This window comes from Scomber scombrus, chromosome 13 (assembly GCF_963691925.1).
Source record: "Scomber scombrus chromosome 13, fScoSco1.1, whole genome shotgun sequence".
NCBI classification, from domain to species: domain Eukaryota; kingdom Metazoa; phylum Chordata; class Actinopteri; order Scombriformes; family Scombridae; genus Scomber; species Scomber scombrus.
Window position 1 is genome coordinate 15614977 of NC_084982.1, and position 14066 is coordinate 15629042.

General features: G+C 37.9%; 3 protein-coding genes across 4 annotated transcripts; 2 read left to right on the plus strand and 1 right to left on the minus strand.

Annotated features, from left to right (window-relative positions):
- klhl23 (kelch-like family member 23) lies at nucleotides 1-3458 on the plus strand. The gene is made up of 3 exons (XM_062431166.1): nucleotides 1-1225; nucleotides 2436-2588; nucleotides 2668-3458. Exons 1-3 carry the CDS (start codon nucleotides 1-3, stop codon nucleotides 2976-2978), a joined length of 1689 nt encoding a protein of 562 aa, XP_062287150.1. The 3' UTR covers nucleotides 2979-3458.
- Nucleotides 3459-4645: 1187 nt separating this feature from the next.
- On the plus strand, nucleotides 4646-10943 carry ssb (small RNA binding exonuclease protection factor La). 2 transcript variants are annotated; one of them, XM_062431920.1, is made up of 12 exons: nucleotides 4646-4738; nucleotides 5884-5956; nucleotides 6043-6146; nucleotides 7771-7945; nucleotides 8264-8371; nucleotides 8467-8570; nucleotides 9407-9478; nucleotides 9578-9620; nucleotides 9712-9852; nucleotides 9942-10128; nucleotides 10229-10348; nucleotides 10441-10943. In XM_062431920.1, the coding sequence occupies exons 2-12, from the start codon at nucleotides 5897-5899 to the stop codon at nucleotides 10479-10481; spliced, it is 1155 nt and encodes a 384-aa protein (XP_062287904.1). In that variant the 5' UTR covers nucleotides 4646-4738; nucleotides 5884-5896; the 3' UTR covers nucleotides 10482-10943. The 2 variants fall into 2 exon arrangements, with proteins under 2 accessions (XP_062287904.1, XP_062287903.1); XM_062431919.1 differs by having other exon boundaries at nucleotides 10229-10943.
- Nucleotides 10485-14046, minus strand: mettl5 (methyltransferase 5, N6-adenosine). Its single transcript, XM_062431921.1, has 7 exons — nucleotides 13822-14046; nucleotides 13630-13744; nucleotides 12919-13103; nucleotides 12133-12215; nucleotides 11160-11211; nucleotides 11027-11076; nucleotides 10485-10619 (listed from the first exon to the last, which is right to left on the minus strand). Exons 1-7 carry the CDS (start codon nucleotides 13919-13921, stop codon nucleotides 10578-10580), a joined length of 627 nt encoding a protein of 208 aa, XP_062287905.1. The 5' UTR covers nucleotides 13922-14046; the 3' UTR covers nucleotides 10485-10577.
- Nucleotides 14047-14066: the final 20 nt, after the last annotated feature.

Here is a 14066-nt window from a genome sequence, read left to right on the forward strand (position 1 = left end):
ATGTCACATGAACAAACTGAAGTCTACACATACAACTTCTGCGATGGAGACCATCCAGTCGAGCTCCTGGATACTCTCAGGCACTTCTACATCAGTGGCTTGTTTACTGACGTTACTCTGCAGTGTGGCGAGTCTGGACAGGTGTTTCACTGCCACAAGGTGCTGCTGTCAGCCAGGAGCTCCTATTTCAAAGTCATGTTCACAGCTGATATGAGGGAGAGGTCAAACAGCGTCATCAAACTGACTGGGGTTGACAGTGCCGTTCTGGGTTCCCTGGTGAACTATGTGTACACAGCTCAGGTGTGCATCACTGAAAGCAACGTGCAGAGCCTGCTGGAGGCTGCAGACCTCCTGCAGTTCATCTCTGTGAAACAAGCATGCGAGGAGTTCCTCATTCGCCTCCTAGATGTAGACAACTGCCTGGGCATGCATGCTTTTGCTCAGCTCCACCTGTGTCCTGGCCTGGAGAGGGAGGCCCGGAGATTGATGCTGAGCAGGTTTGCGGACCTTACTCAGCAGGAGGAGTTCTTGGAGCTGGATCATGATAAGATGAGATCAGTTTTGGCTGCTCAGAACCTCAACGTGCAGAGAAATGAAGTGCTCATAGATGCCGTGGCCAAATGGGTAACCCATGACTTGGATAATCGTGTTCATCAGGCTACAGACCTGCTGCATTCCATCCATCTTGACCTGGACGAGGTTTACTTCAAAGCTACTTTAGAAGTGCACAGACAGTGCTTGATGAGCAGTGAAGGGAAACTTAAATCCATGATTATTCAGGCTTTAAGGTCCAACAGCAAGGAGATGTCTGCAAGCAGAAAAATGTCTTCAAGCATGTACATCATCGGAGGATACTACTGGCATCCTCTTTGTGAAGTTCACATATGGGATCCTATAAGCAACACATGGGTGCAAGGAAAGGACATGCCTGATCATGCACGAGAGAGCTACAGCGTCAGTTTACTTGGAGCAAATATCTATGTGACTGGCGGTTACAAGACAAACACCGTTGAGGCCCTGGACACAGTGGAGATTTATAACTGTGACTACGACGAATGGACCGAGGGTTGCCCCATGATTACAGCGAGATACTATCATTGCTCTGTGGCTTTGCATGGCTGCATTTATGCTATCGGAGGCTACAGAGGAGGAGCTCCTGAGCGAGAGACAGAATATTTTGATCCCCTGAAAAAGAAATGGTTCCCTGTGGCCAAAATGATCCAAGGTATGCAAAACAATAAAGTGATATATGAAAAAAGAATAAATTAATGCTTTTTATTTGCATCCATGAGGACTGCTGGGCCCTGGTGACTGCCGCATTGCACATTATATATGTACCTGTCACACCAAATTACCCTCAAGTCCTGTACACATATAATTACTTCATTATTTGCCCAAGAACCAGAGATATTGCCTCTTGGCCCTATATAACAATGAGTTTGTGCTAATTTGATTAAAGGAAGTCTTTCTTAAAATGATAGTCATATGCTCAAATGAACATTGACACACTTTTCTCTTGCTTTTATCATTCCTCCTGCTCATACTGGTCATTTGAAGATAATTTCTTGAAGTTACAATACACAACATTCAGCAACTAGATGTCGCACCAACATCTCAGACCAAAACAAATCCCTGAACCGACAGCTCAAGAAACTCAGCTCAAACTGTGTGCCTATTTCTCGCTTCAGATGTTTTCAAAAGCATAATTTAGTGTAATGTTCAGCTGTAATTTGAGAATGTTTGTGACAGCTGCCGTTTTGGAAAATGGACATGTAGGACACAGAGGAACTCACATGCATTAAGATTAACGCTCACCTACACTAAACATGCATGTGTGGCCAGACTAGCTGTCACAACAATTAACAGAGAAGCTCGGATAACACACCGGAGGGAGCATTACTTCATTCACTGCTCAGGTTGCCAGTTTTTCACTGTATCTTTACATAGCAAATAGTTGTTTGCTGAAATCCAGTGACGCTGAATGTCATGTTTTGCACCGTTAATGCACTTTCAATACAGATGATGGGGCCAAAATCCATTATAGCATCCTTCTGTGCAAAAATATATGTAAAAGTGTATTTGAAATCAGGTTTAAACAGGTTTATTACCAAGAAAGTTTGCACATAAGAGGAATTTGTCTTGGTGTTGTCTTGTTCATTACAATGAAAAATAGAAGGTAAGAGAAAATACAGGTATGATGATCATAGATAATATAAATAAAATGTGCAAATGTTCACAGTATAAATGGTACATGTAATGTACATTGTAATGTAATGATCAATAGAATTGCATTAATGTATCATAATCATATGGTCATGCATTTTATTGAAAGCAAATGAGGAAAATAATTTTTTTCATATGTATACAAATTAAGTCAGTAACATTTAAATAGAGAGTTATTCTCAAATGCTTACTAACCTCTGTTTCCTCTGCAGGTGTAGGAAATGCCACTGCCTGTGTAACAGGAGATAAAATCTATGTGACTGGAGGCCACTATGGGTACAGAGGGAGCTGCACCTATGAAAAAATCCAAGTTTACAGGCCAGACGTCAATGAGTGGAGTATCATTACAATAAGCCCTCGTCCAGGTATGAGAGAAAGAAGAAAAAGATAGAAGTATAGATGTATTGAATGCTGTTTTCTAATTTGTTAACCCTCTGTTTTCAGAGTACGGCCTGAGTTCTGTGTTTCTCAATAACAAGCTTTATTTGGTGGGTGGACAGACGACTATCGCAGACTGCTATGACACAGAGAGAGACGAATGGAGATCAATATCTGTGATGAAGGAGAGGAGGATGGAGTGTGGGGCTGTGGTAATGAACGGTTGTATTTACGTAACCGGGGGATACTCCTACTCAAAAGGGACTTATCTGCAGAGCATTGAGAAATATGACCCTGAACTGGACTCTTGGGAGATTGTAGGGTCTCTTCCCAGCCCAGCCAGATCACATGGATGTGTTTGTGTTTACAGTGTTTAGTGTCATTACATTCATTACAAATCTTTGTTGTTATTTTGTGCCAAATGGATCAAATGAATAATTGTGCAAGTGTCAGGTACACTATCACACCAAGATCTGTCAAGTAAATCCATGTTTTGCACTGCATAATTGCCTTAAGGCTGCTACACTTTTGCCAAACTGTATGTAATGAAGAACAAGCATGTCACTTAAAACTCAGGGTCCTCATGGTTTGTATTATAATTTACTACGTGAGTGTTTTGGTTTTATAAGAAAGGAAAGGAAAGACTGGAGAGGAAAAAGATGATCATATTTGTGTAAGATTAAAATCCACTTTAAAAACACATTATTTTGACCAATGATGCGCTAGTACACAACAAAGCATCATTTTAGTAGAGCTGTGCCACCAGGCTGCTACGTGATTAAATAAATCAATACACATGTGAATGTAATATCTGTTCAAATCAATCAATGATTTGCATTAAAGGTATTAAATTGGGTTTTAATGACTATTTGAGTTTAATTTTATGTTATTTACACAGTGACAAAGATTACATATTGGGTCTTTTCTTAAAGTTTTGAATAATTTATGGTGTAATCGGGTCTGTTATTTATTTATGGTATAAAATATTGCAAATATTGCAGTTTTGGTTGAAGATACAGGTTACAATATTATACAGAGATTTAATGGTATGTAGCAGAACAGACTTTGCAGAATTGTAATATAATATTCAAGTATGTTTTAATTAGTGTACCTGAAAATAAGAATTGCGTTTTTGTTACATTTGAATGAGTCCTTTATCTACATTGTGAACAGATCCTATTCCACTGAATTTGCCATATTTCTACTGAACATAATTCGCCATTGGGCCGCTGTGAACATCCCTGGCCTGTTAGGAGAGAATGTGCCAATGTGTTCTGCCATCAGGCAATGAGGGGTAAACCACCACCATGCCACCCTCGGTCCATACAACACCATGTGGCTGCTGGCTTTCCTTGACGGCCTGCGAGATTATGTATACCAACTAAACCAGATTGAGCTAAAATTCCCACTTGTGATTGTTGAGCTGGGATGGAAGGATTTAATTTAAAAAAAAAACAAAAAAAAAAACACTTAAACTTTGAAAGATATCCACTTTATTTGACTTATTTGCATATCTGAAGTTTTAGTTTTAGAAGGGATCTCCCAGTGGCCAGTATTAGCAGTAGGAATGATTACAGCAAATAAAATCTCTTTAAACATTCATTTGCATAAATCTTTAACAGTACATTATATTTCATAAGCTAGTCATATGCTATATTAACTGCATACAATCTTTGTTTGCTAAACAATAGCAGTCAAATAAATGTAGTAAAATAAAATGTGCAGTATTTTCCTCTGAAATTAAGTGATGAAATTCTCATCTCAACTCCAACCAAGAGTCTATGTTTGCAACTGGTGCTTGTATCTGATGTTACTCAACTAAAAAAACAAACAAACAAACAAACAAACAAACAAACAAACAAACAAACAAACAAACAAACGAACGAACAAACAAACAAACAGAATAAAGACCCTAGCTCTGGGTACTCTGGGTTTGGCGGTCCCGGTGTTAATCTACAGTTCCGGCTGTAGTCCAGTAGGTGGCGGTAATGAACCTTTGAGCTAGTTTACAAACCTTCATTAAAACTGCAGAAGAAGAAGAAGTAGCACTCTTCATCCACGCAGCTCCACAACGTGCAGACTAAACTCTGAAGGCTTTGAACGGTTAAAACTGCTGCTGGCAGTGATTCAGGGTATCGTAAGTACACGTTTTAAAGTCGATATAAATCGTCCTTTTGTGGTGTCTTATAAATGCACCAGGAAATGTTTCTATAGGATAATAAAACAACACAGACGATATCTCTCATTTAGTTAGTTTGAACGGCATGCTGCTGGTGCCTGCATTACGCCACGCAGATTTTAATAATAAAACATAATAAAGTAATGTATTGCTTACTAAATGTCACCCTGAGTAAATAATGTGCTGTTGACGTGACTTGACACAAAAGGCAGGGTGACTTGCTGTTTTTAGTGAGCAGCGTGGCCGGTTGCTAGCAGGTTAGCTCATATGCTAGCTGCAGCATGACATCAGGATGCATGAAACCTGCTCATACACGGATGGGCTGCTTTTCATGGTTTATGTGCTCTAATTTATCTTTATAGAGTTTAGTTGCTGACCCTAGCCATTCAAGGTGCATGAATGATTATTAAACTGTACATATATGTTAATTGATTCACCACAGCTGTCTCAAACAAGATTAGGGTTTTAAAAATATTTTTCTTATTGCTGAAGGCGGTGGTTCATTCGATTTTCAGCACATCAGAAAATAGAAACCCTTCCTGGCATCTGGCCTTGTAGTAGATATTTTAGTCTTTAAAGTGCAGGTATTTTGAAATGTATACAGGTCAGCCCTCTCTCCAGTACTATGGTGGTTAATTTAGCTGCTGTGCTCCAGTCTTGGGGAAAAAATGTAATCTGAAGAAATTATTGCAAATTATTTTTCCAAGTTACACAGAATAACCCAGAGACACAATGTGGACTATTTTTTTTTACCATTATAAAACCATAAATTAACAGGTCTGGATGGCTGCCCGGGCTGAGGCAGGGCTTAAACACATATCCTGATGACTAATAACTGTTAGAGTAAACGACAGTGGATAATTTAATGTTTACCACGTGTAGACCAAGTGTTCAATTAATTGTACAGTTTTGAAAATTGTGGGAAACACTCTAATTTCTTGTCTTCACATTTAAAAAAAACCTTGAACAATGAACCTTGAAGTTTGGAATTTTTGCTTAAGACATATTTATTGACTAATAATCCAATTTTTACATTATGTAAATGTTGGTCATATCAATCAAAATGTAATTTTTTCAATCTTTTTTCTCAATTGCCTAACTAGACACAGAAGACTCATGGCAGAAAATCAAGAAGAGATGTCTCCAATTGAGATGAAAGTGGCACGACAATTAGAGGTAATTCAGATGTTTGAATTTTTATTTATATTTTGCAACATTCAGTTGTTTTCAGCACCAACAATGTTTCTCCTTTGTGCCTCCAGTACTACTTTGGGGACCACAACCTTCCAAGAGACAAGTTTCTCAAAGAACAACTGCAGCTTGATGATGGTTGGGTGCCTTTGGAGACAATGCTTAAATTCAACAGGTATGTTACACTTCACTCTTGCACAGTGTATTTAACTGCTGTTAAACAAGAACTACTCATATTTTTATCCATATTTGCTTTGATGTATTAATTCATTGGTACCTGTCCTCTACATTAAAATAACACTGTTTAGTCAACTTTTAGAACTACAGTGATCTGGGGGGAAATTTTGTGGTGTCATAACAAAATCTGGTGATATTGCTTTTAACATATATATTTTTTAAACATGTTTTTGTTTAAATTTTACAGTAGTTATAGGTTATTTCCAACAAATATCCCTCCCAATCCCCTTGCAACCTTCTACAAACAGAAGATAGGATGATAGTTTTTGTAATAGAAAATAAAATAAAAATCACAAAAATGATAAATCATAAAAGTCCTGTGTTAGATCTTTTAACATGTTTTCACTTGGGATGTTGTGGCTGACATTAAGCATCCTGTACAACACAAAACCACATAATGTAACAGTTGGTGCATCATCAACCCTCATTAAACCATCCATCGCTTTCTCTGTTGTACTGGACTGTCTGCTCAGTTGACTCATCAGCAGAAATCTAGTTATATCCAGTTATATTACGACTCGCACAAGAAATAAAGCTGCAGCAAATACATAAATGAAAGCTGACTGATGGTATTAGATTATCTATTCTGCTTCACTGCCACTGCCTGTGCTTTATTTTACCATCCTTTAAAGGTTGTAGCTGTCTTTTGCATGTTGATACAAACGTGAAGGAGTGTTTACCTGCAGTCACACTGCTGTCACTGTATTGTTTAAGTGGTTCTCTGCTGTTCTCACCACACCTTCAGTGTTTGAGAACAGGACATTAAATTAATGAAAGTGATGCCATTTTGAAAAGTGAATTTATGTTTGTTAAATTTTTTGTGTGTGCCAAATGTAGTGGTTGACAAAATGTGTAATGGATGGCATTTTTAATAATTGTTGCCTGCTTTTACATCACTGATTGTTGTGTCACCAGCACTGCATGACTGAATCAGATACTGGATCTTAGTAATAATCAATATCAGTGTTGGTCAAAAATCAATTATAAAAGCAAAGTCCACCAAAGTGTGAGAGCAGTGAAGTGAAGAGCAGGTGCTGGGAGGAGAAGGAAAGGAGGGATTATTTGACTGAGCAAGAAAAAACGATTATAAATGAGTTGTGGACCCATTGTAGGATTCATGACGAGATTAGTACTTGTCCTCACCCTGTCCCTCAGGATTTAACACCAGTCAGATCTCATTTTGTCACAGCATGCACACGTAATAAACACTTTTTTTTAGCTGTATTGATGAGGTACTGTAGGGCCATTGGACCCTCATCTTGACAACTCAGCAAAATCCGAGTGGACAAAGTGTGCCTATTTGAAATCTGTGGCAGATATAAATCAAGCTTAATTGCTGGAAAGAGTCGTGCTTGTGTGATTTAAGATTGTTTTTATTTAACCCTTAGAATGAATGCAGATATCAAGCAAATTCTAGCCACATATGATTGTAGATAATATGCACATGTCACTGCAGTGAGATGAAGAATCAACATTAATGTAGATCATGCTTTACACATGCTCTTACAGCAGGACTGTGCTTCATTTTTTTGTCGACACATTTACTTTTATTCTGTTCCCAGACTGAAGTCTTTAACTACAGACATCGACATCATCGTTGCGGCTCTCCAAAAATCAAAGACCAGCCTCCTGGAAATCAGCGAAGACAAGACTAAAATCAGGAGGTCTCTAAACAAACCTTTACCCGAACTGAACGAAGATTACAAAGATGCTCTGAAACACAAATCTGTGTACATTGTAAGTTTTTAAATCGCATACACACACAATTGATTCTCAATTAAAGATTTGTCTTTAACATTATGTCACTAATGTTTGAGTTATATCAAACTATACAAAAGCTGTATTTTATTCCCTCTTCAGTTTTCCCCCCCAAGCAAATTTACAAACATTTACTAAAAACGGTCCATTCTTGGATTTCATAGCTCATATTATACATACTGTAATTTCACTCGGCTCTACTGCTGTTAAATTTCAACAGACTAATATTTGCAAACTTCACATCTTGCTGTCTGCTCCTGGTGTGTCAATAATTAGATTTTTTTTTTCCTCATCTAGAAAGGTTTCCCTCTGGAAACTTCCCTTGATGAGATTCAGGAGTGGTTGAATGGGAAAGGCACAATAGAAAACATTCAGATGAGGAGAAATCTGCAAAGGCAGTTCAAGGTAAATTTAGTATATTTGGAAATAATTCCAATTTGTGGGATTTTTTTCTGTGAATTTGAGGAGATTCATGTTTTCCCAAATTTCTTTCTTTACAGGGATCAGTGTTTATCTGTTTTGAGACAGAAGAGGCATCCAAGGAGTTCCTACAACGGACAGACATAAAATCGTTCAAGGACAACGAAATGCTTGTCTTATCAAGGTATGTTGGACTCTTTGAAAGAAAATGTTATTTACAGTAGATAAATGGTGTTTTAATTTAGAAATAAAGTCAGGACAAGATCTGAGGGAACAAAATATGATTAAGTACTTTAAAATATAACAGATTCGGGGTAGAAAATAAATGAACCACGTGCAAAGTCTCTCTTCCAGATTCAGCCTTTAAGTCAGATCAAGCTATTTCCACTCCATTTGTTGACTTCTTTTTTTTTAACTTGTCAGGATGCTTCCTCTCAAGGACAAAGTGTTTTTCTGTCACTTTTTAGGGTACAGATGGTGTTTTCTAATAGTATGACCATACAAATCAACCACAGAGAATGGATGATGTTATGAGTGGTTTGCTATTTCTTTATGAATGTTCTGGTTTTGGAAACTTGTTACAGATTGAGTACATTTTAACTGATGTATATTCAAGCTGACCACACACAGTGTTCCCTGTTTGAAAATTGCTTTTGCAACGGCCTTCATTCGCAAGATTTTTGATATTATTGAAAGGGTATTTTGTTGGCATGAGATTTAATCATAGAAATTTAAAAATCTGCCAAAAGTTATCACAGCATGTGGCCTGACAAGGTGCCTGTGTTTTCTTGCACAGGCTTTTTAAAAAATTATCAGGTTTTATTTTTGTAATATTTTTTAGATATTCAGAAAATAGATGAACTGTGTTAAAATTCACCATAGTATTCCAAGTTCAGGTTTACCTACAGTGAGTGAAACTTTAAATCTAGATTATCACCACATGTAATTTGTCCAGGGTGTCCAAACTTGTAAATATAAGTGTATGATTTAATAATCATGTCATTGCTGCTCTACTTTCAGGGAAGACTACCATGCAAAGAAAGCAGAAGAAAGAAAACAGTTCAAAGCAGAGACGAAAGCAAAAGCTAGACAGTGAGTACAAAAACGGCACTTTTTATTTTTTAAAAAAGGTCCATACAGTTTTGTTTTTTTTAATTACTGACCCTACACCTCTCAAAAACTGTTATTCAGGGACAAAGAACAGCAGCAGAAACATGCAGAAGACAAAGAAATGGTAAGATCCTCAAATTGTTACAAGCTCAACTTGGGATGAACTCTTTCATACAGGATATGGCCACACTAATAATCATTCATATGTGTTGCAGGGTCTGCTTCTGGATGAACAGACAGGTTGCTTGTTGAAGTTTTCAGGAGAGCTTGAAGATGTTTCTAGAGAAGACTTTCATGAATTGTTCTCTGGGCACGGAAAGATCAAGTGGGTAGACTTCACAAGAGGGGCCAAAGAGGTAACTGAACTATCTCCCACTCAAGTATCCTACTCGCAGCTGAAGAGGCATCATATGGTTAAACAGATGTGTTTTTATTCCCAAAAAAGGGCACCCTCCTTTTTGACGGAAATGCAAAAGAGGCATTCGATAAAGCCAAAGAGGCCAACGGAGGTGAACTGAAGATGAAGGAGAAGAGTGTTACATGGCAGGTGCTCGAGGGAGATGAGGAGAAAGAGATGCTGAAGAAGATCATTGAAGCTCAACAGGAGTCTTACAACCGATCCAAAGGCAGAGGTAAACGTTATTTTCAAACTATCTGCTGATCTAAAGTTACTTAAAAAATAAACAGTTTTACATCATCAATGTTTTATTTATATTTTGTTTGTCTTAAAAGGGAGAGGAAGATCAAGCGGCAGAGGAAGAGGAGGCCGAAGGGGAAGGGGTGGCAGAGATCAAGGCAGAAGTCATTACCAAGGCAAAAAAACGAAATTTGATAGTGATGATGAAGACGATGGTAAGTTCAACACCTTTCTGAGCTTCAGTATTTGGTTGGACAGCAAAATATTTGGTTGATAATCATGTCCTATCTTTTTGCTTTTCCTCCAGCTCCTGCAGCAAAGGTTGCCAAAACTGAAAATGGATCTTAGTAACAAGGGTTACACCCATTTTCTTTTCTTTTGTGAAAACATTTATTATAAACGGTGAAAATGCAGAGGCAACTTAAATCCATTCCAGTGAAAGCTTCAGGGTTTGGAGAACCGTAGGAAGTCCACCTGGATGTCAACCTAGAGAACAATTTGCAAAGCTTGGCATCAGTTTTCAGCCTTTTTAAGTCCTTGTATTTCGTGCCTCTATGTGTTCCGGTGTTTTTCTTCTTGGGTTGTTTTGATTTTATCATACATAACATTTAATCAAATCTGTTGTTTGACAGTAATTTAATTTGACCAGAGCATTTTAGTTGGTTTTGTAAGACTTGTGTGACATCTAGAGTCTGTGTGCCATTGTTCATTTTTTCCCGTGTAGATGTCCTACATTTAGTGAGAACATCACTTTGCTATTTTTTTAAGTTTGCATATGTGAATAGCAAATAAAACCATTTGTAAAAATCATTAATCATCAATTGAAATGTGTTTTGTGAATTACAGCATGAGATATCTGCTTCAGAGTGGTGGGATACAGTATATAAGCTTACCGATTTCTTCTTGTGAAACTTGTAAGATGCTGGCAGGTCATATCTTAGTTCTGTAAAAAAAAAAAAAAAAGTGAATATTGACTTTGAATATTTTAATTTTGGAGAATAAGGAGATATTACTATATTTTCTTACCTGCTATTACTTCCATCTTTACTCCCCAGTCTTTAGCCTTCTTTTGTATGTGCTGTAATTAAAGAAAGAATTAAATGTCACAGAATTAAAGCATTACACAATCAAAGGAGAACTGGTCAGATTTCTGTTCTATCAGAAATGTAGACTGGATTTAAAGCAGTAAAACAAGTGTAAAATGTAGTGACATCTAGTGGTGAGTTTGCAGGTTGCAACCAAATGATTACCCTCCCCTTCCAAGCAAGGCTACGTGAAAGGCCTTCTCTATAGTCAATGTTTGATTTGTCCTTTCTGGGCTACTGTAGAAACATGGTGGGCTCCGCAGAGGGTTACCCACTCTCTATGCAGGTATAAATGGCTCATTCTAAGGTAACAAATGTACGACTCTTATTTTTAGGTGATTACACACTAACTAAAACGTGGATGTTAATGATGGATTTAAGGTGCACAGGTGGTTGAGTGGTTAGAGCGCATGCCACGTACGCAGTGGACCCCGGTTCGAATCCCGGCCGGCGGACCTTTACTGCATGTCACATCCCCCCTCTCTCTCCCATGTTTCCTGTCTGGCCACTATCAAATAAAGGTGTCTATGCCTGAAAAAAATCTTAAAAAAAAAAAAAATGATGGATTTAAAATATTAAGAAATGTGCTTTTTTTGATATGTTTTATGAGGAAGGAAATCCGTCCACACTTTTGTTACACCTCAAGGACACACTTTATGTAACATTAAAACAAATATTTGGGGTCTGACTGCTGCGAGACTTGAAAGCTGAAAATTACATAGTCTCATCTATGTCAAATTATTGTCTTTACTAGTAGCTAATAAAGCTTTGAACAGAGAATGGTCATTGTAATGGTCTGCATCCACAGACCTTAAAACCAAACACCAGTTTGCTTATGAAGACTTATGATCTGACTTTGACTTATCTTAATACCATAGTGCTGTAAATACTATCAGTATATATACTGAACTTACCTCTCGCGTTGCTGTTTTATGAAGTGAATACACTGCTGTCTTTGCCATTGTTAAGGCGGCTCTTAGGAACTTCATGTCCATGCCTTGTACAAAGAGTAAAAGTAAACTACATGTAAAACAACAGGGCTAAGCTTCACAGTTAAAAGGTTAATCCACTGAATATACACATGAAGATCAGTTTGCTAACATCAAGGAAAACTACACCGCCTGTGAAAACATGTATAATGTCTTTTTAATTCTGCGTAAAACACTTCATGCAAACATCCAAATTATAATTACTGGGAAACTTCAATGTTCCTGAAAGATCCGACTATCCAACTTAGCTCTTAGCACATGGAAAAGTAAACATGTATAAATGGCTCGCATCAGCCAAAGTCCATCATTTAAGGCAAATAAACCCAAATTCAATGGCTGTAGAGTGACAACAAGCACAGTATTTCCAATCCTTAAACAACCAGCTCTGCCATCTGAGCAGAGGAGGGCTGTGAGATGCAATTGAAAGCTCTGGAAAAAGCTGATAAGTGGAGCTTGAGATGTTTTTGATTTTTAAAAAAAAACACTGTAGCCTTCTTTATGGGGGTGTAGAGATTTGAAGGTTTACCATTTACCAGTCAGATACGTCTATTGAATGATGCTATTAAGTTGTATTATGGGAAATGTAAGCTCCTCTGCTTTAGCTCTTGACACAATAGTGATACTGCTGCATCGATTTAAACTGTTTTACATCAGTCTTTAGGAAGTCCCTCAGCTTTATAGAAACACCATACTAAATCACTGTGTGCTCACCTTGGTTGTGTTTTGTCCCAAATGGTGGATTCATGATTACTGTGTCAAACTTCTTGGCATAAGCCTCTGCCTCCAGAGCACACATGTCACACTGGACCAGATCAATGTTAGAAATCTCGAATTCCTCTGCGTTTCTTCTGAATATGTCCAGTGCTTCGTCGTCAATGTCAAAGCCAACACACAGACTGAAGAAGAGAGAGGGTACAGATTAATGAAACATACTTAGTCCATCTTAAAACAACAGTCAGGAGCCCAAATGAATATTGACATAGGTTTTTCTTGCTGTAATTATTCCCCCTGTTCATACTGGCTGTTAAAGGAGCCCTTTGTAATGGACTTAGGCTACAATGAAAGTGATGGACAAAATCTACAGTCCGCCTGTGTAAAAATGTAATGTAAATGTAAAACATTACAGTCTTTTTAGTGCCAAAGTTTTACTATACTTTAACCAAGATCAACGGGGAAACACAAAAAGGGAATTTGATCAAACTAAATAAAACTGTACATGTGGCAGATATCCACTTGATATGAATCACACTGCTGAAGCCTCATATAAGCTTCAGACAAACTTTTACATGCATTATAGGAACAGGGAGTCATGATTACAGCGCGGAAAACCTGACTATTGTTTTAAGAAAGACTTGAAAAGATTGTAAACCTGCCCTTTAACCCGAAAACACCGTTCAGAGGAGGATGGTTGGATGCTCTCACCCTGCATCAAGCATCGCCGCCCCGATGCTGAGGACCCCACAGCCGCATCCCAGATCCGCCACTAATTTACCCTCAATGTCATCAAACGTGTTGTGTATGGTGTACAACATGCAGGCTGTGGAAACATCAACAAGTTAACCAGAAAAAAATGTACGCTATTAACAAACAAGAGCTCAAATGTTGTCACCTCACCAGCAATATGAGGACTAGTTGGATATTGCTCCAGAAGGATTTTTGGCTCTTCAAAAGCGTCCACCTGCTGAAGACAGCTCTCTAACTCTTTTAGCTTCATGTCTGAAACACATGTGGCCCTGAAACTGCGTTACTGCTGATTTATTTATTTATTTAAGCGGTTATATTCATCTTAAATCGTTGTGTGTTGTTTTCAGCATGGTTAAAGACGACTTCCGCCAGCGTATGTACGTCAACCGAAACAA

Excerpts from the sequence above, each read along its gene's own strand:
- mettl5 (XM_062431921.1), bottom strand. The coding sequence starts at position 13,921 with ATGAAGCTAAAAGAGTTAGAGAGCTGTCTTCAGCAGGTGGACGCTTTT. Across the intron at positions 13,104-13,629 it reads GCGGCGATGCTTGATGCAGG|TCTGTGTGTTGGCTTTGACA; the intron begins GTGAGAGCATCC and ends TCTCTTCTTCAG. Across the intron at positions 10,620-11,026 it reads AGTTTCACAAGAAGAAATCG|GTTGACATCCAGGTGGACTT; the intron begins GTAAGCTTATAT and ends ATTGTTCTCTAG.
- ssb (XM_062431919.1), top strand. The coding sequence starts at position 5,897 with ATGGCAGAAAATCAAGAAGAGATGTCTCCAATTGAGATGAAAGTGGCA. Across the intron at positions 6,147-7,770 it reads ACAATGCTTAAATTCAACAG|ACTGAAGTCTTTAACTACAG; the intron begins GTATGTTACACT and ends TTCTGTTCCCAG. Across the intron at positions 9,621-9,711 it reads ATGCAGAAGACAAAGAAATG|GGTCTGCTTCTGGATGAACA; the intron begins GTAAGATCCTCA and ends TATGTGTTGCAG.
- klhl23 (XM_062431166.1), top strand. The coding sequence starts at position 1 with ATGTCACATGAACAAACTGAAGTCTACACATACAACTTCTGCGATGGA. Across the intron at positions 1,226-2,435 it reads TGTGGCCAAAATGATCCAAG|GTGTAGGAAATGCCACTGCC; the intron begins GTATGCAAAACA and ends TTTCCTCTGCAG. Across the intron at positions 2,589-2,667 it reads TACAATAAGCCCTCGTCCAG|AGTACGGCCTGAGTTCTGTG; the intron begins GTATGAGAGAAA and ends CTCTGTTTTCAG.